We start from the raw sequence: 22,583 nt of genomic DNA on the forward strand, positions 1-22,583 counted from the left end.
AACCTGCCCCGGATTTAAAAATATATTTTTCTTCCGGTTCCCGACTGAACCAAAAAAACGGGAGAAATTGCTCGCATTCTGCCATCTTTCGGGGGATTCTATACTGGAATCCGCAACTTTCATTGATAAACTTTCCCTTTCGACTCCGCTGATCCGGCAACATCTTGTGCTGGCAATGAAAACTTAAAATTAAAAAAAAATCCAACATGTTTATCATTAAAAAATTATAACTTTACCAATTCAGTACCAAGAAATAAGACCTTGAGAATCTAGCTTCTAATCGAAATAGAGCATTCAAAAACATGTGTTTTAATTACCCTTTGTTTACAGATATGAATGATAATACTTTCGCTACCGCCGCTTTCGCAATTCCAAATTTTCCAGTTTGACAAGTCTTTTGCTCGATTGGAATGACACTGACAGAAAATCGAAAATTCCAATCGTGATATTTCGTCTCTTTTGATTATAGAGGCTCGTTAGTTTATCTGATCCGTTTTAAGTGGTCGTGCTGTCTCACCTTTTCACCGAGCTAATCCGGAGTGTCCTCCTTGATCGATGGCTGCGGCTCCGGTACCTCAATGATTGGAGGAACTTTCTATCCACCAATTAAAGCGCGATGGCGAATTTTACCGCTTAACGGTTTTCTTATGTTGATTGTTTTGAGTACGTTGATTATTGTTGTTGTTTGTTGCTCTTTGTTTGTGTTTTTTTTTTCCATGTGCGCGTTTGACAGCTACACTCTAAATACTAAACACTCATTCTTTGGTATCTTTTCACTCAATCACTACACGCTCAGAACAAAATAGCTAGACAAACTTAATTATAATGCTACAAAGTACACAGACAACCTTTTACATAATTAATTTTTTTATTTGTTATTGTATTGAAGAAACTTAGTTCACTTCAATTAATTTAGCTCCATAGTGACGCCATTTGTTTAACCTTCGAACGTTGGCGTATCCCCACATCCATTTTTGGGTCGACTTCTGATCGTCACAATATGTCGTTACTGGCTTACTGTCAACGATATCCAAGCACTGGTTTCGTTCGATTTTGCCTAGGAATATGTTTTTGCTTTCCTATGTGATGAATTAGAACATTGTAAACGTAATTCGATAAAATGTTTATTGTTTTATTTCCATATTTACCAGTGAATACTGCCACATCTGATTTCCCTGTTCCTCGTGGCATCTGTACAGAAGGACCTCCGAATTGTTCGACCCATCTAGGCAGGTATCGAAAGCCGTCGTCCGGATATCTCGAAAGTAACTGAGCCGAAAATTTTGCGTTTTTATGGGATGAGTTCTGTTCTCGGAACACTGATTGAGTACTATTCTCTGACCCGGTCTGCGGTCCAGCGTATCCAGGCATACTTCCGGATAGGCTACATTCTGTATCACCCCGGATGCGAACGGTGGCGGGTCAATCATCGGGTAGTGTTTCTGAATATCTGGCGCCACATTATTCAGGAACCATTTAAACGATTTGCATTTGAGATTTTCCCTTTTCGCTTTCTCTGCGCTAATATCACCGATGTCAAGATTTCGATACACTGGATTTCTGTCATAAACAAACAATTTGTACTCGTCCATCCAAACTTCTGCAATACGTTTGTAGTTTCGTTCCTTCAAATGCAAAGGAGTTGCTTCATAATAGGTTTTCAACACATGAGCAACCCTCGAACAAGGAGCCTCTAATATTTGTCCACCACAAAGCCATATTTTAAAACTCAGATCGTACTCTTCGCCTCGACTCATTTCTAGTCCTTCCGGGAATCCCTCCAGCTCCCAAAAGTATTTGGCACTGATTGCAAACACCTTCCCAGACATCACAGGACTGGGATACGGTTCCATGGGGTCTGTTTGGTCCTCCTCCCGTAAGGGTACCCGCTTGAAGGAAAGATTCCAGTCGAATATGCCCCTTTTGGCGGTTCCCATGCCGTAGTTTTCAAACGTTTTCGCATCTATGGCATCGATCTGGGGAACGACACAGGTTCGGTGGTTCTCCACAATAGGTTCTGTGAGTGAATAGAATTGATTCAAGTGGAGAATTATTTGAACTAAGAATTTAATCACCGTTGGTTATGTTTGTTATTTAGTTTTTTGGCCATATCGGTGAAAAAGATGTCCTTTTTGGTAAGAACATTAGAATTATTTTGAATTTGGTAGTGGGGAATGTTGGTGTACCTTAAAGATAGATTAACATGCAAAATGTATAGATTTTTTCAATAAAGTAACTTCATAATTTGATTGTTTGATACAGAAACTTTAAACTTGAAAGGACAATTTCATAACTTTTTTAACTATTTAAATGCCATTTTGGGTACAGAGAACAAACGTACAAGCTGGTGCACGAAACTTGTGTTAAAATTCCAACGACCTTTTTGAACTAAATTTTTTTTTTGGCTGGACCACCAGATGTCTCCAAACACACCAAAGAGAATTGCCAAAACAAAACTGAGAAGAAGAACAAAATTTTAGTACGTTTTGAAAAGGTCGTATGAGCAATGAGCAGTAGCTGGCATGTTTGAAGAAAATCGCTGTTGAATTTTCGTGACACATTCGTCTTTTTGCATATTGAAAAAATATCTTAGAACATTTTCCATATTTTCTTCAAACGTACAGGAAAGTACTAAATTTTTAACAATGGGATGCAAAAGTGATAGGTACTTGAAAGTAACCGGCGAATCTGTTGGGTAAGACTGATCGTCAAGATTGTTCCTATTTGACTGGAAATAGCCATTGCTTCCTTTGACTCCGATAAGCGTTATAAATGAGCAAAAACTTATTCCAAAGCTGTTATTTTGACTGCTTCAGTAATAAAATAATGCAGGACGTGAATTTTTTTCCAGTCAAAAGAAACTCTAATTACATTTATCTAGCAATAAATTGCAGCCGTTTATTAAAATTTGTAGAGAATTGATTTAACTATTTATAGTTCATATACGATCATGCATTTTTTAAGAAAAATTGATCTTTGAAAGTTCGTTTGTAACTTTTGAACGGCGCAATAGATGTCACTGTTTCGAGTCAATTTTTAACGTATTTTTCACAGAAAAGCATTTGAAATTTCACACACTTTTTCGAAGATTTTTTATTCCAGCTTGTCTGTTCTCTGTGCTTTTGGGTCACGCAAGCATCAGTGAAAAAATTAAGATAATTTGATTGATTCATGAATAACTACACCCAAAATTCAGCCTCTGTGCCAATGGCGTGTAGTCAATTACATAGCATCATTGGTACAAGAAGATAACGCGGTTGGTGCTGATTCGATTTGCTCCCACCGGCATTAATCTCCCAAGTTAACCGAATTGCGTATGTCTGAAAGAAACAAAATAAAAACGCTTTCACGTCCCTCCCTATCGCATCACAAGACGAAGAAGGATGGAAATAAATACCGGCCAACACCAGGCAGCCAGCGAACCGAGCGCTGTGCGTGTGAATGTAGCAAAAGCAACAACAAAAACATCCTTCTAATTCAATCCCTTCAATCCACTGGCAAACAACCACGGCCGAGCTGTGCGTGTGTATGCAGTAAAAGAAACAACAAAAAAAACATTCCTTCAATTCAATTCGCCGGCAAACAACCACGGCTAAAGCCTAGTCCACACTCAGCAACTTGAACTGCGATTTCGGTTGCTGAGACTGTTTATGTTTACATCTTGGTTGCTGAATGTCTCCCATACTAGTCGGGAGACTTGAGACGAGCATCTCATCAAATGTAAACAAAAACAAGTCTCAGCAACCGAAATTGCAGTCCAAGTTGCCTAGTGTGGACTAGGCTTAAGCTGTGCGTGTGTATGTAGCAAAAGCAACAAGAATATATTCCTTCAATTCACCGGCAAACAAGCACCGGCCAAGCTGCCCGGCTTTAGCAGCTGTGTATATGTAGCGTGTGTATGTAATAGCAGGCAGTAAGCAAAGCACAGTTCTCATTCAATGGGTTTCCCGTTTCCTCCACTCCCGTTCCCTTTCCCGTTTCCATCGCAAGACAAATGAATACCTTGAAAGGAGGCCAAACGCCGGGAAGCCACTGTCGTGCGTTTCTTTTGTGATTGATCGGTGGCAGAATGCCTATGACAAATATCCCTCTTCCTGCATGAAGCTCAAATAGTACACTGGTTAAGATGTCGGTCTGGCATGACCATTTGGTTAGTGATTTGAGTTCGATTCTCCCTACGGGCGCTGTGGTTATATTTTTATTTTCTTGTTTCTGGGATGAATTATCCAATAGGAACGAAATCCCATAAAATGTTTTTCTTGTTTTGCTTGAATGTAGTGGTCATGCATCATTTTAGTTGAGAGGCGAGTCCTTATGCCAGTTACGGTTTTTCAAACATATCATCTTCGGCACAGTGCACATTTCAGCGCATTATCGGCACAGAGATGTGCTAAATAGGCATTGGATTTTTGCAACCTCTTCTATGGGTGTATACTTTGTTCTGAGATGCAAAATTGCTGATGTTTCTACGCAACATCCAAGACTTCAGCCCTTTATCTTATTCTAGAGTATAATTAGTATTACGAGCTAAACGAATAATTAATATGCAAATTACCACTGCTTACTTCTAATTTTTTTTGGTTCTCTTCAGGCTATATTTAATTTGGAAATATCAACGTTTGCATTATCAAGTGTCATTATTCGGAACATTGGCTCATTCCAAGCATAGTTTTGAATCCGATTAGCAAACTGAAATGGTCTTACGCTATGCAAAATACTGCGGCCTTCGTTATGACATATTTGAGATGTTGAATACGATGAATAATATCTTCCACTGGTCAGACGTTTCAAAAACAGTGCGTCAATCGATTTCCTGTGCGTTTCCAGCGAGTCGAATCCTACCAACATGTACAACACTCGATACTCCGACATTTCTGCTTGCCATCCAAGGTTTCTCAAGGCGTATCTCAGGAACTTCTTTTGAACTCTGTCTAGTCTGTTGGTATGAATGTTATAGTATGGACGCCAAACAATTCTGGCGTACTTCCTTGCGGTCCGAACTAATCCACCGTAAATTGAAACAACCTTCGAGATGTTTTGCTTCGAGTCCAACTCCCAAGTCTTTTATTGAGGTTTGCCGTGCAACAATCAAGTCATTTCCCACATTCGTACATGTTGTTGCTCATTTTCCGAGAAAAAGTAATCACATGGCATTTTGAGTCGTTGTCTTTTGATCCAACCTGCTGCAGCATTCCGTGAACCTGTGTAAAGCATTTTGCAGAGTCATGCAATCTTTTGGCAGAAATATTTTTAAATCATCGGCATACACTAGCACGAACACCTCAGATAGCACTTCAGGAAACTCCTTCGTAACAGTGATAAAAAGGAGGGGTCACAAGTGACTCCCTTGTGGTACACCACTGCCTGTTAACCGAGAAAGTCGTGGATCTCACGTTCTCTAGCTTTACGTATTGCGTGTAAACCTTCCATCATTCGTTGTGAGACTCTTGAGATAAACTCCTTTAAATTCGTCACGGATTAGCGCCTTTAAAGGAGCCATGTTGAACATTTGCAATCTTCGTTTCTATCCAACCGTACATCTGGCCATAGACAACGCTTTCGAAAAGTTTGGGTATAGCTGAAAGGATTGCTACACCACGATAGTTTTCGACGGAGACCCTAGAGTCGCTCTTATGTATGGGCGCTATATGTGAAAGCTTTCAGAACTTTGGAAAAAGCCCTTCATGAATCAAAGCAGTAAGGCGTCGTACACAAATTACGTAACGCATGTAGGGGGGAGAGGGGGATTGAGTCTGCGTTACTTGCTGTTACATAGGGGGGAGGGGGGTACTTGGTTCAGTTACGTAACAGATTATTGGAAAAAAACATAAAGAAAAGAATTGTAATTTTCTTTTTTTTTGGCGAGCAAATCTACGTACCCCTTGTTCGAAAGCGTCAATGGTTGTTAAGTATTTTGTAAATAAAGTTTGATTCAGAAAAACCGCACTGCGCGAATAAAACGAAGTGAGCTTTGCTGTTATGTTTATTTTACTGTCACTTCATAGACTGCAGCTCATTCAGTGTTTATGTGCAGTGTAACTCAAATCAAATAAATTTTTGTGTACTTTTAATTTCTAAATTGAATATGGGAGGGGGGGTATTTAGCGTTACGTAACTATAGAAGGGGGGTCATATCAAACGTTACTTATTGTTACATAGGGGGGAGAGGGGGTCTAAATTCTAGATTTTTTGCGTTACGTAATTTGTGTACGACGCCTAAACAGAAAATCAGTAAGGGCATTTCGAGTGCATCCACACATTTTTTAAGTACCTAGTGTGTTAGGGATTCCACCTGGGAAAAATTCTTTGGATTCGTCGAACATTGGAATTTTACGCCGCACATCTGTCATTGAAATTGTTTGATCAGGAAAGGTTTCGGCTTCTGAAAATCTTCTGATTTTGAATTAAGCTGTTGAATATAATGTTATCAAATGTTTATGATTTGCAAAAAGTATGTGTGAGAGAAGGCAGGAGCTATTAATGCTCTTTTGTTTGCATTTAATGTTTTTAATGAACATAATATACTTTTAAAGAAATGATGAAGTTCTGATTTGGTTGGATAGCTCAAGGGAAAAGTTAGACTTCTGTACTAAAATCTTCAAAATAGACATTTTCAAGGAAGAAAAATCATAGTCATCTGAAAGTTTTGCGTAGAAACTCGTGTCCGTTTGCATTCAGATTCTACGCAAAAATGTCACACAAAGCATTTTTAGCTATAACTTCCATGTTTTTGTAGAAAATGTAATTTCTCCGAGAGATCTATTGAAAATTTATCAATTCGCACTATATACTATAATTAAACTGGAAAATCGAGATTTTTGCTAAAATTTCAATCGCTTTTTCCTCACCTGCCCATTTTTTCACATGGGAAAATCTTGCTTATAACGGCAGTATAGCTTACAATAATTTCATAAAATGTTTTGGCCAAGGTTATATACATAAATCAACAAATTCATTGGTTATGCAAAGCAGTTTTTCGAGATTTTTCATTTTCATCCACTATTAAACAGCTTTCAAATCAGCAGTCGAAAATGCTAAAATTGAAAATAATATATTTTTAAATTTTTTTTGTATAATATCGAATATTTTTTTCTGGAGTACTCTTCAGGTTTTCGGTTTGTTTACACGAAATGTATTGTCTTTTCAACCTTCAGTCCATCTCTGGTGGTTTTTGAATAAAAAAAATTGTTTTCCCATACAAATTTTTGTACATAATTGAAACTCGTTGCACAAATTCAGAACTGAGTTAATCGTCTCCTAAATTTTTATTGCTTTTTCTGGCTCTACCTAAAATCCTAAAAATGTTATGGGAGGTGTGAAAATTTTTAAAATTAAAATTGAAAGCTAATGGGTCAAATAAAAGGGGCTAAAGTGGGGTAAATTCAATCTATCTAAAAAAAAAGAGGTAAAACGTTCGAAAAGTAAATTTGTGAAACCAGATAATTGCAAATTGAAATTCATCATTTAAAGGTTTTGTGTGACGGTCACTTAAAAATGTGATAAAATTAATGCATAAAATCGTTAGGTAAATATTTTTTTTTCTTTTCCGGTAGATTTCAGATTAAGAATCTGCTTCTCAATAAAAATGTATTGAATAGATAAAGCCGTTAAATTTCAATCTCCGCAACCTCTTTGGAAAAGTAGGTACTATAAATTTAAAAAAAATAGAAACATCTGATAGTTATGGATTAAAACCTTGAACACGAGCAAGGCCGGGTAAATAAGTTTACTACTAAAATAACTTTACTCAAAAAAAAAAGAAAGATTGTCTCAGATTTAGGTGAGATGGTACTGAAAAAAATAACAGCAGAACATGCACATTTTCTATTAAGGAAACATTGTAACATCATCAAGCTATTTTGACATCTAAACTTTCAAAAAGTCCATATGCATGTTTTCAAGTTTCGAACCATGGGCACTGAATAGGAACAAATTGAAAAAGTGCCAGGAGCTTCTTCCTAGATTTGACAATTAATTTCTGAATTCTGAATCTCCCCGGAAAATCTTCTATTCGAAATTTCAATTTCACTTTTTAAATTCAGATTGTGACGATCGTTAATTAGTATTGAGGATCAACAATTTGATAAAATGTTTGTCAAATTTAGGGCTGTGCTTTTTTTTTTGGACACTGTAATCCGAAGTCACTTACCAATGAGGGGAGGCAGCCAGTTGGTACTGACCTCGATGTGGGATTGAACAAAAACCAGAACACTTCCGGAAGCAGCTTGGGCACCCTTCATGCGGGCCTTGATGGATCCAACTCTTTCCGGCAGGTTGATCAGTTTAACTTTTGTTGATGGGAAATGCAAATCGACGTGGTTTTTTAAGGGCGGGTTCTCTGAGCTGTTATCGTTGATCAAAATAACCTCTTTCAGTAGCTCTGGCGGGGTTCGATTGAACAAACTATGCAATGTCCTGAGTAGCGTACTCAAGCGCTCATTGTACACCGGAATGATGACGCTTACACTCGGCAGATCGAGTGGGTAAAGTTTATCCCGGCAGCTGTGCTTGAAAACATGTATGGAAAATTTTAAATAAACTTGTTGAAGTTTAAATCAAGCTGTAGGTACTGACCCTGGGTGACGAAGATCAGCAATGGATCGATTGAGGGCAATCATATCGCTCACGCCTGGCCAAAATCCGTACCGAAGTTCCTGCCTTCGGTTCAGCTTGATGTCCTTTTTGCTTTTCAGAACAACCGGAACGCCTTGCTCGCCGGGACCGCTTCTGGCGACTTCCCGTTGGAGAAACTCGTAATCGTGCCAATCGACCCGAAGTTGATCATTGCTCTGCTGGCCCGGTTGAAATTGATCGTCAATATTGGAGTTATTTCTCGTTTCATACGACGCGATCAGTATTGTAACGGTCACACAAGACGATATGAAACATGCCGTGTACACCAGTTGACCAACGAATGATAAGTGATGCTGAGGTGGAAGAAATGCTTTTGAGTTTTACGAAATTTGATTACTACATTCGACCTAACCCTTTTGATTGGAATATTTTCTAAGAGAACGCATGACTTTTTTATCAACCGTTCGACTTAAAGTTCAACGACAACCTTCTTAACAAGCTTCACGATACGATGTGTGCCAAAATTTGCTTCAATCAGTGAACCCTTTCACATATCGTTGAGTATCGGGGAAATGCACTTTCACTATGGTATGGCAGCGGTTGTGCATTTAAGATCCTAAATGAAACAGAACCGAAAAATTCTGAGAGCGCGTGCACGTTGGAGTCTTGCAAGAGAACAGTTGTGATCACTCCGCTATAAAAATCTCGGGAGCCCTCATCGGTTAGTTTTGACAGAGTTTTGTTTTTTTTTCTTCGAAGTTGTAAAACGAAAACGTGAAAATTTAGTGAAAGGTTTTCGTTTACTGTCCTCTTTTCGATTCTTTCGGACCTCTCGTAACCTAGATGCTCTCATTGCATTGGATTCTTCTTTAAAGAAGCATCAACAGTAATAAAAAAATAACACAAAATACAGACAAGAGAAGAATCTTCGAAATGAAAAAATGACAAAAATTACTAAAATGACAAAAATAACATAAATAATTAAAATGATAAAATGACAAAAATGACAAAGTGACGAAAATGACAAAAATGACGAAAATTACATGAATAATTGAAATGATAAAAAATGACAAAAGTGACATAAATGACAAAAATTAAAAAAATTACAAAAATGATAAAACTGACAAAAACGATAAAAGTGACAACAATGACAAAAATGACAAAAATGACATGAATGACGAGAATTCCAAAAATGACAGAAATGACAAAAAATGACAAAAAATGACAAAAATGACAAAAAATGACAAAAATGACAAAAATGACAAAAATGACAAAATTGACAAAATTGACAAAAATGACAAAAATGACAAAATGACAAATGACAAAAATGACAAAATGACAAAATGACAAAAATGACAAAAATGACAAAAATGACAAAAAATGACAAAAATGACAAAATGACAAAAATGACAAAAATGACAAAAAATGACAAAAATGACAAAAAATGACAAAAAATGACAAAAATGACAAAAAATGACAAAAATGACAAAAAATGACGAAAATGACAAAAATGACAAAAAATGACAAAAATGACAAAAATGACAAAAATGACAAAAATGACAAAAATGACAAAATGACAAAAATGACAAAAATGACAAAAATGACAAAAATGACAAAAATGACAAAAATGACAAAAATGACAAAAATGACAAAAATGACAAAAATGACAAAAATGACAAAAATGACAAAAATGACAAAAATAGACAAAAATGACAAAAATGACAAAAATGACAAAAATGACAAAAATGACAAAAATGACAAAAATGACAAAAATGACAAAAATGACAAAAATGCAAAAATGGCAAAAAATGGCAAAAATGGCAAAAATGGCAAAAATGACAAAAATGACAAAAATGACAAAAATGGCAAAAATGACAAAAATGACAAAAATGACAAAATGACAAAAATGGCAAAAATGACAAAAATGACAAAATGACAAAAATGACAAAAATGACAAAAATGACAAAAATGACAAAAATGACAAAAATGACAAAATGACAAAAATGACAAAAATGGACAAAAAATGACAAAAATGACAAAAATGACACAAACATGACAAAAATGACAAAAATGACAAAAATGACAAAAATGACAAAAATGACAAAAAATGACAAAAATGACAAAAATGACAAAAATGACAAAAATGACAAAAATGACAAAAATGACAAAAATGACAAAAATGACAAAAATGACAAAAATGACAAAAATGACAAAAATGACAAAAATGACAAAAATAACAAAAATGACAAAAATGACAAAATGACAAAAATGACAAAAATGACAAAAATGACAAAAATGACAAAATGACAAAAATGACAAAAATGACAAAAATGACAAAAATGACAAAAATGACAAAATGACAAAAATGACAAAAATGACAAAAATGACAAAAATGACAAAATGACAAAAAATGACAAAAATGACCAAAAATGACAAAAATGACAAAATGACAAAAATGACAAAAATGACAAAAATGACAAAAATGACAAAAATGACAAAAATGACAAAAATGACAAAAATGACAAAAATGACAAAAATGACAAAAATGACAAAAATGACAAAAAATGACAAAATGACAAAAATGACAAAAATGACAAAAAATGACAAAAATGACAAAACTGACAAAAATGACAAAAATGACAAAATGACAAAAATGACAAAATGACAAATGACAAAAATGACAAAAATGACAAAAATGACAAAATGACAAAAATGACAAAAATGACAAAAATGAACAAAAATGGCAAAAATGGCAAAAAATGACAAAAATGACAAAAAATGGACAAAAATGACAAAATGACAAAAATGACAAAAATGACAAAAATGACAAAAATGACAAAATGACAAAAATGACAAAAAATGACAAAAATGACAAAAATGACAAAAATGACAAAAATGGACAAAAATGACAAAAATGACAAAATGACAAAAATGACAAAAATGACAAAAATGACAAAAATGACAAAAATGACAAAATGACAAAAATGACAAAAATGACAAAAATGACAAAAATGACAAAAATGACAAAAATGACAAAAATGACAAAATGACAAAAATGACAAAAAAATGACAAAAATGGACAAAAATGACAAAAAATGACAAAACATGACAAAAATGACAAAAATGACAAAAATGACAAAAATGACAAAAATGACAAAAATGACAAAAATGACAAAAATGACAAAAATGACAAAAATGACAAAAATGACAAAATGACAAATGACAAAAATGACAAAAATGACAAAAATGACAAAAATGACAAAAATGACAAAAATGACCAAAAATGACAAAAATGACAAAAATGACAAAAATGACAAAAAATGACAAAAATGACAAAAATGACAAAATGACAAAAATGACAAAAATGACAAAAATGACAAAAATGACAAAAATGGACAAAAATGACAAAAATGACAAAAATGACAAAAATGACAAAAATGACAAAAATGACAAAAATGACAAAAATGACAAAAATGACAAAAATGACAAAAAATGACAAAAAATGACAAAAATGACAAAAATGGACAAAAATGACAAAAATGACAAAAATGACAAAAATGACAAAAATGACAAAAATGACAAAAATGACAAAAAATGACAAAAATGACAAAAATGACAAAAATGACAAAAAATGACAAAAATGACAAAAATGACAAAAATGACAAAAATGACAAAAATGACAAAAATGACAAAAATGACAAAAATGACAAAAATGACAAAAATGACAAAAATGACAAAATGACAAAAATGACAAAAATGACAAAAATGACAAAAATGACAAAAATGACAAAAATGACAAAAATGAACAAAAATGACAAAAATGACAAAAATGACAAAAATGACAAAAATGACAAAAATGACAAAAATGACAAAAATGACAAAAATGACAAAAATGACAAAACAAAATGACAAAATGACAAAAAATGACAAAATGACAAAAATGACAAAAATGACAAAAATGACAAAAATGACAAAAATGACACAAAATGACAAAAATGACAAAAATGACAAAAATGACAAAAATGACAAAAATGACAAAAATGACAAAAATGACAAAAATGACAAAATGACAAAAATGACAAAAACAAAAATGACAAAAAATGACAAAAATGACAAACAATGACAAAAATGACAAAAAATGACAAAAATGACAAAATGACAAAAATGAACAAAAATGACAAAAATGACAAAATGACAAAAATGACAAAATGACAAAAATGCAAAAAATGACAAAAATGACAAAAAAATGACAAAAAATGACAAAAAATGACAAAAATGACAAAAATGACAAAAAAAATGACAAAAAATGACAAAAATGACAAAAATGACAAAAATGACAAAAATGACAAAAATGACCAAAAATGACAAAAATGACAAAAAATGACAAAAATGACAAAAATGACAAAAATGACAAAAATGACAAAAATGACAAACATGACAAAAATGACAAAAATGACAAAAATGACAAAAATGACAAAAATGACAAAAATGACAAAAATGACAAAAATGACAAAAATGACAAAAATGACAAAAATGACAAAAATGACAAAAATGACAAAAATGACAAAAATGACAAAAATGACAAAAATGACAAAAATGACAAAAATGACAAAAATGACAAAAATGACAAAAATGACAAAAATGACAAAAATGACAAAAATGACAAAAATGACAAAAATGACAAAAATGACAAAAATGACAAAAATGACAAAAATGACAAAAATGACAAAAATGACAAAAATGACAAAAATGACAAAAATGACAAAAATGACAAAAATGACAAAAATGACAAAAATGACAAAAATGACAAAAATGACAAAAATGACAAAAATGACAAAAATGACAAAAATGACAAAAATGACAAAAATGACAAAAATGACAAAAATGACAAAAATGACAAAAATGACAAAAATGACAAAAATGACAAAAATGACAAAAATGACAAAAATGACAAAAATGACAAAAATGACAAAAATGACAAAAATGACAAAAATGACAAAAATGACAAAAATGACAAAAATGACAAAAATGACAAAAATGACAAAAATGACAAAAATGACAAAAATGACAAAAATGACAAAAATGACAAAAATGACAAAAATGACAAAAATGACAAAAATGACAAAAATGACAAAAATGACAAAAATGACAAAAATGACAAAAATGACAAAAATGACAAAAATGACAAAAATGACAAAAATGACAAAAATGACAAAAATGACAAAAATGACAAAAATGACAAAAATGACAAAAATGACAAAAATGACAAAAATGACAAAAATGACAAAAATGACAAAAATGACAAAAATGACAAAAATGACAAAAATGACAAAAATGACAAAAATGACAAAAATGACAAAAATGACAAAAATGACAAAAATGACAAAAATGACAAAAATGACAAAAATGACAAAAATGACAAAAATGACAAAAATGACAAAAATGACAAAAATGACAAAAATGACAAAAATGACAAAAATGACAAAAATGACAAAAATGACAAAAATGACAAAAATGACAAAAATGACAAAAATGACAAAAATGACAAAAATGACAAAAATGACAAAAATGACAAAAATGACAAAAATGACAAAAATGACAAAAATGACAAAAATGACAAAAATGACAAAAATGACAAAAATGACAAAAATGACAAAAATGACAAAAATGACAAAAATGACAAAAATGACAAAAATGACAAAAATGACAAAAATGACAAAAATGACAAAAATGACAAAAATGACAAAAATGACAAAAATGACAAAAATGACAAAAATGACAAAAATGACAAAAATGACAAAAATGACAAAAATGACAAAAATGACAAAAATGACAAAAATGACAAAAATGACAAAAATGACAAAAATGACAAAAATGACAAAAATGACAAAAATGACAAAAATGACAAAAATGACAAAAATGACAAAAATGACAAAAATGACAAAAATGACAAAAATGACAAAAATGACAAAAATGACAAAAATGACAAAAATGACAAAAATGACAAAAATGACAAAAATGACAAAAATGACAAAAATGACAAAAATGACAAAAATGACAAAAATGACAAAAATGACAAAAATGACAAAAATGACAAAAATGACAAAAATGACAAAAATGACAAAAATGACAAAAATGACAAAAATGACAAAAATGACAGAAATGACAGAAATGACAAAAATGACAAAAATGACAAAAATGACAAAAATGACAAAAATGACAAAAATGACAAAAATGACAAAAATGACAAAAATGACAAAAATGACAAAAATGACAAAAATGACAAAAATGACAAAAATGACAAAAATGACAAAAATGACAAAAATGACAAAAATGACAAAAATGACAAAAATGACAAAAATGACAAAAATGACAAAAATGACAAAAATGACAAAAATGACAAAAATGACAAAAATGACAAAAATGACAAAAATGACAAAAATGACAAAAATGACAAAAATGACAAAAATGACAAAAATGACAAAAATGACAAAAATGACAAAAATGACAAAAATGACAAAAATGACAAAAATGACAAAAATGACAAAAATGACAAAAATGACAAAAATGACAAAAATAACAAAAATGACAAAAATGACAAAAATGACAAAAATGACAAAAATAACAAAAATGACAAAAATGACAAAAATGACAAAAATGACAAAAATGACAAAAATGACAAAAATGACAAAAATGACAAAAATGACAAAAATGACAAAAATGACAAAAATGACAAAAATGAAAAAATGACAAAAGTGACAAAAATGACAAAAGTGACAAAAATGACAAAAATTACAAAAATGACAAAAAATACAAAAATGACAAAAATTACAAAAATTACACAAATTACAAAAATTACAAAAATTACAAAAATTACAAAAATTACAAAAATTACAAAAATTACAGAAATTACAAAAATTACAAAAATTACAAAAATTACAAAAATGACAAAAATTACAAAAATTACAAAAATTACAAAAATTACAAAAATTACAAAACTTACAAAAATTAAAAAAATTAAAAAAATTACAAAAATTACAAAAATTACAAAAAATACAAAATTTACAAAAATGACAAAAATGACAAAAATGACAAAAATAACAAAAATGAAAACTTACAAAAATGATAAAAATTGCAAGAATAAGACAAAAATCTCAAGAAAAACTAAAATGTTACAAAAAATGATAAAAATGACAAAATTTAAAAAAAAATATGAAAAAATTGGGTCCCTACCACTGCGACCAGTTGTTAGATCTTTTGTGGTTTGTCCCCTATTTACTGTAGCTTCTCAAGATAGATCACTCTGATTGATTACAGTAGTGTCACTTTCTTGTTGATCAGCATTTTCCCAGTTTGGAAGAACAACACGAATGAAGTTAACAACCTGATTGGAACCTAAAGAAAATAAATCAGAAGGATCTAAAATTCCTTTACCGAGTAGATTAGTTCTTTTTGATATAAGACAAGGGCATTCACATAGAAGGTGCTCCGATGTTTCCTTCTCAGCCTGACAAAAACGACAAATGTCAGATTGACTTCTTTCCATGAGTTTAAGATGATATCGACATCCACAGTGTCCTGTAACCAATCCTGTAAAAGTTTTTAAATCTTTTTTTGATAATGTTAGAATCTTTTTCGATTTGTAAATATTTGGAACAATCATTCGCTTCGATTGTCTTGCTCCTTCAATGTTTTTCCAGTTTCGTTCAATCATGCTTTTTTCTAAATTTCTTATTTCCATTTTTAAAAAGCAACGAGACACGCTGCAAAAAGGTTCAGGACCTAGGAACGGAATTGAAGAGCCTTGTCTAGCTAGCATGTCAGCTTTTTCGTTGCCTTCAATTCCGCAGTGCCCTGGCACCCAATATAGAGTAACTGAATTGTTCTGTGCAAGATTTTCAAGTGCCTCAATACATTCCCATACCAGTTTTGATGTACATTTAAATGATTTTAATGATTTAAGTGCAGCTTGGCTGTCTGAAAAAATTGCAATATTTGCATGTTTGTATCTTCTTTTTAAACAAAGGTTTGTGCATTCGAGAATAGCGTAGATTTCGGCCTGGAAAACTGTCACCCACTTTCCCATTGATATCGATATATTTGCGCCGGGACCAGTTACCCCTGCACCAGCTTCATTGTCCATTTTGGATCCATCTGTATAGAATAATAAAGATCCTGATCGTACCTCGGGGCCACCTGAGCTCCATGTAATTCGATCAGGCTCTAGAACATTGAAAGAATGTTTGAAAATGGGTTTAGCCAAGACCCAATCTCTATTGCTACAAATTATTGGATTGATTTTGAATTTATCGAGAATTTTTAGGTGACCACTATTGGGATTCTAAATACGAACTAATGAAAAGTTCCACTAGGAAATCACCAAAGCTAAACAAAATAGTTTTTTTTATCCTGATCGCATACCACTGGTCAAAAGTGTCTCCTGATCATATCCTTTTCCCCCATCCACAAAAAAATTGTTTTGCTAGGATGCAGAGGTGACCTCGGTCCTAAAGCATGAATTTGTTTTCTATCATCCTTTTCTCTTATTTTCCTCTCTATCTATTGACTACTCGGACGTGGCCGGCGCCGTTATTGATGTTTAAAGAGAGAGCATCAAATTTGTTCATTGTGAATGTGCTGTTAATCCCAGACACCATTCTTTTGACCTCTGGGCAAAATTGATGGCCTCGGTCAATCACGGAGTAGCAACCATTGGCGATGTGGAATTCGTTCTACTGAGCCACGCCTACGATCATGGAATTCGAAATGTGTATGTTTTAGTCACGATTCCGATCATAAAAAAATTAAAAAAAAAACATTTCAAAGTTATATGCTGATGAACCGATAAGAAAAATTGATATTTAACATATATACTTCATAGAGCATTTCGAGTTCAATGATTTGAGGTGGAAGCTAAGCTAAGCTAAGCTAATTTTTAGGTGACCACTATTGGCTTTCCCTGTAAGTGATATATTGTTTTCAAGTCTCAGAGCTTGCTTCTTTGCTTCAAGCTGCACACATTGATGAATAGGAAGAATGCAAAGAATCGCTTCCATAGCTTTTGTAGGGGTAGGGGAAGAGGGGGCATAATGCCCACGTTAAGAAGAAAGCCTTGTTTTAGAATACATTTGGAAAGATTAACTTTAATTTTTGATTGTGTTTGGAAGTTTGGTTTAGTTTTTGTCTAAATCTGATAGTTAGAATAACTGGAAGGTCAAAAAAGGCCACCAATTTAATGCGCATATGTGTGTACCCAATCGCGCCGTTTAACGTTCAATAAGTGTTTATTGATCCAAGTGCCTCCGAAAGTGTTTGCCAGGTAAAAACACTTCTATTCTACTTCACAGATGGAAAAAGGTATTGCTACGCGCAGGGCTGCCAGATATACTGAAATTCTTGTGAATAGTTAATTAAATCTATGTTAAATTTAGGGATTTTAAATATATTCGTGTATATTGAAGTTATGTTTTTCAATACAACTTATAAATATCTTTAAAATTGTTGTGATGAATTTAAACAAATATGAAATATGCTTAAAGATAAACGGACATGGCGCGTTTTGCCCTACCTAGACAAGCTTATTCAAAATCGTTCAAAATAACAGAAAAAATAATTGAATAACGAAATTTTTCGTTTTGTGATGATTTTCAAGACCAATGTTCATCATTGTAACAGATGGTAGGTAATTTTTTTGTCGATAGATGCCGTAATTCCTTACGAAAGTCAAGGCACAAATTGCAAGGAATATGGCTTGAAAAGAATTTTTTAATTTTTTTCAGGGATTTATCGCATATTTGATGCTAATTTTTTGTACAAAAGGTTTCTACTGTTAATTTGAAGGGAATAGCGTACCGAGTTCTTAAAATAAGTGTATATCTAGCTAGATATCGCAGTGGGGCGTTTTGCTCACACTGGGCATTACACCCCCAGTTCCCCTACTACGCATAGCACCAGTTATGCACAATAGAACAGTTCTATGTAGTTTTCCGAGAAGTTTTTGTGTAGTCTTTTCTTCGGTTTTAGGCCACCACACAAGAGCTGCATATGTTATTCTTGGTTTCACAATGGCCGAGTATATCCGATGTATCATTCTTGGTTTCAAGCCCCTTTTTTGCCAAAAGTTTGTTTACTAACCCATAAGGCTTTAGTAGCTTTATCCATTATTTGTTTTATATGGGCATTCCAATTTAGCTTTTTGTCAAGCACAATGCCTAAAAATTTAGTGTCAGAACTATAACTTAGGGATTGTTCGTTCAGTGTTAGGGTGCTCAAATTAAGTTTGGTTTTCCTTGTAAATGGTCTAACGGTTGTTTTCGCGGGGTTCACAATAAGTCCTTCTCGATCACACCACTTTGACACATATTTCAGTGCTGCTTGCATTCTGTTCACTAAAATTTCAGGATATTTTCCGCGAACAAGAATTACTATATCATCCGCGAAGCCAATAACTTCGTAGCCCAGATTCACTAGGCTCGATAAAAGATCGTCTACTATCAACGACCATAAGAGCGGGCCTTGAGGACAGCCTTTAGTTGTTTTAATTGATAATGAAGAGCTTCCTGAACAGGCAGTAATTTTTCGATCAGACAGCATTGTACAAATCCATTGCACAACAAAAGAGTCAAAACAACGATTTAGCATTGCTCTTCGCATTGAATTATGAGAAGCATTATCGAAAGCTCCTTCTATGTCAAGAAACGTGGCAAGAGCTATTTCCTTAGATTCCACGGACTTTTCTATTTTAGATACAATAGTGTGTAAAGCAGTTACTGTCGATTTTCCTGCTTGATATGCAAATTGATATTTGTTAAAAGGATATGCTGCTAAGTAATTAGATTCAATAAATACATCTAACAATTTTTGTGTTTTTTTCAAAAATACTGATGAAAGGCTTATTGGTCTAAACGACTTAGGTGATGTTTTGACTTTTTTATTAGTTTTGGGTATGACTTTAGTTAGCTCGTACACCTGTTCTCAGTAATTGTATCTAAGATCTAACTATAACAAAAATGACAAAAATGTTGAAAAGTATTAGGCAAATTCCAAGTGATAATACCAAAATGAAACAAGATTGGAGCAAGACTGACACAAAAATCATGTAACAAAAATGCCAAAGTTTATACAAAAATGACACAAAATGTTACAGAATGGATAAACATTTCTTAAAAAATGGTGTTACCAAAATGACAAAAGAAAATTTTGCTGAACTTTGCAAAATATAAAAAAAAAATTTCTTAAATTAATTTTATTGCTTCGTACATTGAAATATGTCAGGAAATTTCCTTTTTTCTCCATTAAGTTTTCTGGATAGAATTCATATATTTATTTAAATAAAACATAGATAAATTAATTCGAACGTTACTAGGCTGATTTTTTTTCTTACAGACAACCTAATATGTGACTTAACAAAAGAAGTTTCGATCACTATTCAAAAGACTTCTGCACCTTGGAACAGTCTGATACGATTACCGGAAGGTGTTTGTTCTTCACCTAAGCAGTTTGGAGCCACTCGATTCCCAGTTTTTCAGTCTATCAACGTTCATCGATCCCCAGACCCATTTCTGAGATTTCTTGAGTGGATCACATTTCGAGATGATCACTCGCTTATCGACGACGTCCATGCAGCGATTTTGGGCAGGTTTTCCGTGGCGCAGGAATTTATGTTTCTGGAACGAAAAGGAAACGGTTAGATTTTTTTCTGGGGGAAAAGACGTTTTTTGAAAAGGTTTTGTTACCAAGTCGTACTGGAACAGCTGGTTCCCCTGTGATTCGTGACAATTATACGAGATTACTTCACTGCCTATATCTGAAGCATCTAAACAGATTTCTTTGTACACAGCTCGAATATCCCGGAAGTAAGTCAGCATAAAGTTTTGATTGGCCCCCGGGTTCGTTAGATTTGCAGCACATGGAAATACTCCTATTGGTTGATTTTTGGGATGATTTAGAGTATCGAGGCAATATTTGGTTTCTCCCAAGTTTTGAACTGCTCCGGATGCAAATTCTGGTGGATCTACCAGGGGATACTTTAGAACTATATCGGGAGCGACTTCTTCCATGAACCATTTGAATGATTTGCACTGAAGTCGTTCCCTAAGGGCCTTCTGTTCGGAAAGATCGCCTGGATCCGTTTCGAGGTACTTTGGGTTTCTTTGATAAATGTACTGTTTGTATTCGTCCATCCACACTTCGGCCACTCGTTTGTGGTTCACAATGACAAAATTTTTCCCTCTTGGGTTGGGAAAAGGAGCGTATCCGCGATAGACATGAGCAACCCTAGAACATGGAGCATCTACCATACGGCCACCGCACATCCAAATTTTGAAACTTAGCTCGTACTGCTCGGCCCCCCAGATGTCTAGTCCCTCATCGTATCCTCCAAGTTCCCAGAAGAATTTCAAGCTGATGGCGAAGAGGCCACCGGCCATGATGGGACTATCAAAGGGTTCGGTGGGTTCGGTTTGATCTCCCGGCCTCAATGGCATTCTTTTGTAGAGGAATTTCCAGTTGAAAGCTCCCCGCTGTCCATCATCTTGCTTTCCCAATTGAAATGTTGAATAGTTTATGGTGTCTATCAGTGGACATACACATGTTCGATAGTCCATCGCAATAGGCTCTGCATTAAAAAAAAAAGGAGTTCAATGAAAGTTTTTACTACAAAAACAATTTCAAACTCTTACCTAATAAAGGTGGAAGCCAATTTGGTCCGGTTTCTGTATGGGAATCCAAAACTATCAGCACATCGCCGGTTGCAAGTTTGGCCCCAGCTAGTCGAGCCTTGATCAGACCGGACCGTTCCGGCAGGTGAACGAGTTTCACTTTGGAAGGTAGTTCGTTCTTGATGTATTGCTCCAATTCGTCGTACAGAAACTCCTTGGTGCTGTGATCGTTGACCATGATGATTTCCTTCACCAGCTGCGGAGGCGATCGATTCAACACGCTATGGACAGTTCGCAGCAAAGTACTCAGATGCTCGTTGTAGAATATGATCACCACGCTAGCAGTCGGAAGTTCTTGGAGGTAATGCTTCTTCCGACATCTGTAATTATTCAAAAATAAGTTTGTTGTCTTTCTAATTTAAATCACTCGAACTTACAGTGGGTGCCTTTGGTCAGCCACGGAGCGGTTCAGAGCGATGTGATCGCTAACGACCGCGTAGTATCCATTTTCGGTGAACAGTTTTTCGTTCCGAGCTATGTCTTGCTCATCTACCAGCTGAACGGCGGTTCCGTTTTCGCCGGGACCCTTTTGTCGGGCTTCCCGTTCCATGTAGGGATAGTCGTGCCAATCTATTTTGACACCATCGACATTCCGCGGCACTCCGTTGAAGAACGGTTCAACTACTCCTCCGATGTAGGGCGCGAAAATGGCACTGTTCAAATTTTCCAAACCATTTCGCTTTCTGGTAACGATCATGAGTCCAACACAGACGCAAAACGCTATGAGCCCAATGAGCTGGAATTGCAAATGTTTAGATTATGAATATTTAACTAGATTCAATTTTTCTGGTATTTTAAAATTTAACCATGCAGCGGCATTGGCTTAGAGATTAGAGTGTAATTCTTCTAAGCCAGAGGTAATGAGATCGAATCTCGGTATAGCATACATAGTACTTCTTCTGTAGGTTGGTGGTTTTAGCTTTAAAGGCATACTAGCCGCCACTTGTGGAAGTTTGTACGCTTCATTACATTGGTATGGATGAAAATGTGATGTGATTGATGTGATTTTCCAAGGAAACCTTTTTTGCCTTTCTTACAGAAAGGTAGGGGAGAGTGGGGATACTTGATCCCCTTTTCTTGTTTTCACCATATCTTTTTGGAAAAATTTAGCAACTCGCCGTCTTTGACATTTTCTGGCAGCTTGTAATTTCAAGTTTCTATGCTCCAAAAACTAGAACGATAATTGAACCCGTTGATGAACTAGAAGCATTTTCGTGGAAGTAAAAAAATTGCGATTTTTCTGAAGTTAGGGGAGACTTGATCCCCTTTTGAAGGAGTCTTGATCTTTTA

At 33.8% G+C, this 22,583-nt stretch overlaps 2 protein-coding genes across 2 annotated transcripts; both read right to left on the bottom strand.

The window, feature by feature from the left end:
* Positions 1-893: 893 nt before the first annotated feature.
* Positions 894-16,717, bottom strand: LOC129743422 (N-acetylgalactosaminyltransferase 6-like). Its single transcript, XM_055735456.1, has 5 exons — positions 16,694-16,717; positions 8,575-8,927; positions 8,150-8,502; positions 1,149-2,017; positions 894-1,079 (listed from the first exon to the last, which is right to left on the bottom strand). The coding sequence occupies exons 1-5, from the start codon at positions 16,715-16,717 to the stop codon at positions 894-896; spliced, it is 1,785 nt and encodes a 594-aa protein (XP_055591431.1).
* A 3,343-nt stretch (positions 16,718-20,060) lies between these two features.
* On the bottom strand, positions 20,061-22,259 carry LOC129743423 (N-acetylgalactosaminyltransferase 6-like). The gene is made up of 5 exons (XM_055735457.1): positions 22,227-22,259; positions 21,671-22,029; positions 21,255-21,613; positions 20,310-21,190; positions 20,061-20,240 (listed from the first exon to the last, which is right to left on the bottom strand). The coding sequence occupies exons 1-5, from the start codon at positions 22,257-22,259 to the stop codon at positions 20,061-20,063; spliced, it is 1,812 nt and encodes a 603-aa protein (XP_055591432.1).
* Between the last annotated feature and the right edge of the window lie 324 nt (positions 22,260-22,583).

The sequence above is a fragment of the Uranotaenia lowii genome, chromosome 2 (genome assembly GCF_029784155.1).
Source record: "Uranotaenia lowii strain MFRU-FL chromosome 2, ASM2978415v1, whole genome shotgun sequence".
NCBI lineage: Eukaryota > Metazoa > Arthropoda > Insecta > Diptera > Culicidae > Uranotaenia > Uranotaenia lowii.

Bases quoted from the DNA above. Each gene is read 5' to 3' on its own strand.
- LOC129743423 (XM_055735457.1), bottom strand. From the start codon at position 22,259: ATGAAGCGTACAAACTTCCACAAGTGGCGGCTA. The intron at 21,614-21,670 runs GTAAGTTCGAGT...GAATAATTACAG, and splicing joins GCTGACCAAAGGCACCCACT to ATGTCGGAAGAAGCATTACC. The intron at 20,241-20,309 runs GTAACAAAACCT...TTTTCGTTCCAG, and splicing joins AGCTGTTCCAGTACGACTTG to AAACATAAATTCCTGCGCCA.
- LOC129743422 (XM_055735456.1), bottom strand. From the start codon at position 16,717: ATGGACAATGAAGCTGGTGCAGGG. The intron at 8,503-8,574 runs GTCAGTACCTAC...TTTCAAGCACAG, and splicing joins GCTGATCTTCGTCACCCAGG to CTGCCGGGATAAACTTTACC. The intron at 1,080-1,148 runs GTAAATATGGAA...TTCATCACATAG, and splicing joins AGATGTGGCAGTATTCACTG to GAAAGCAAAAACATATTCCT.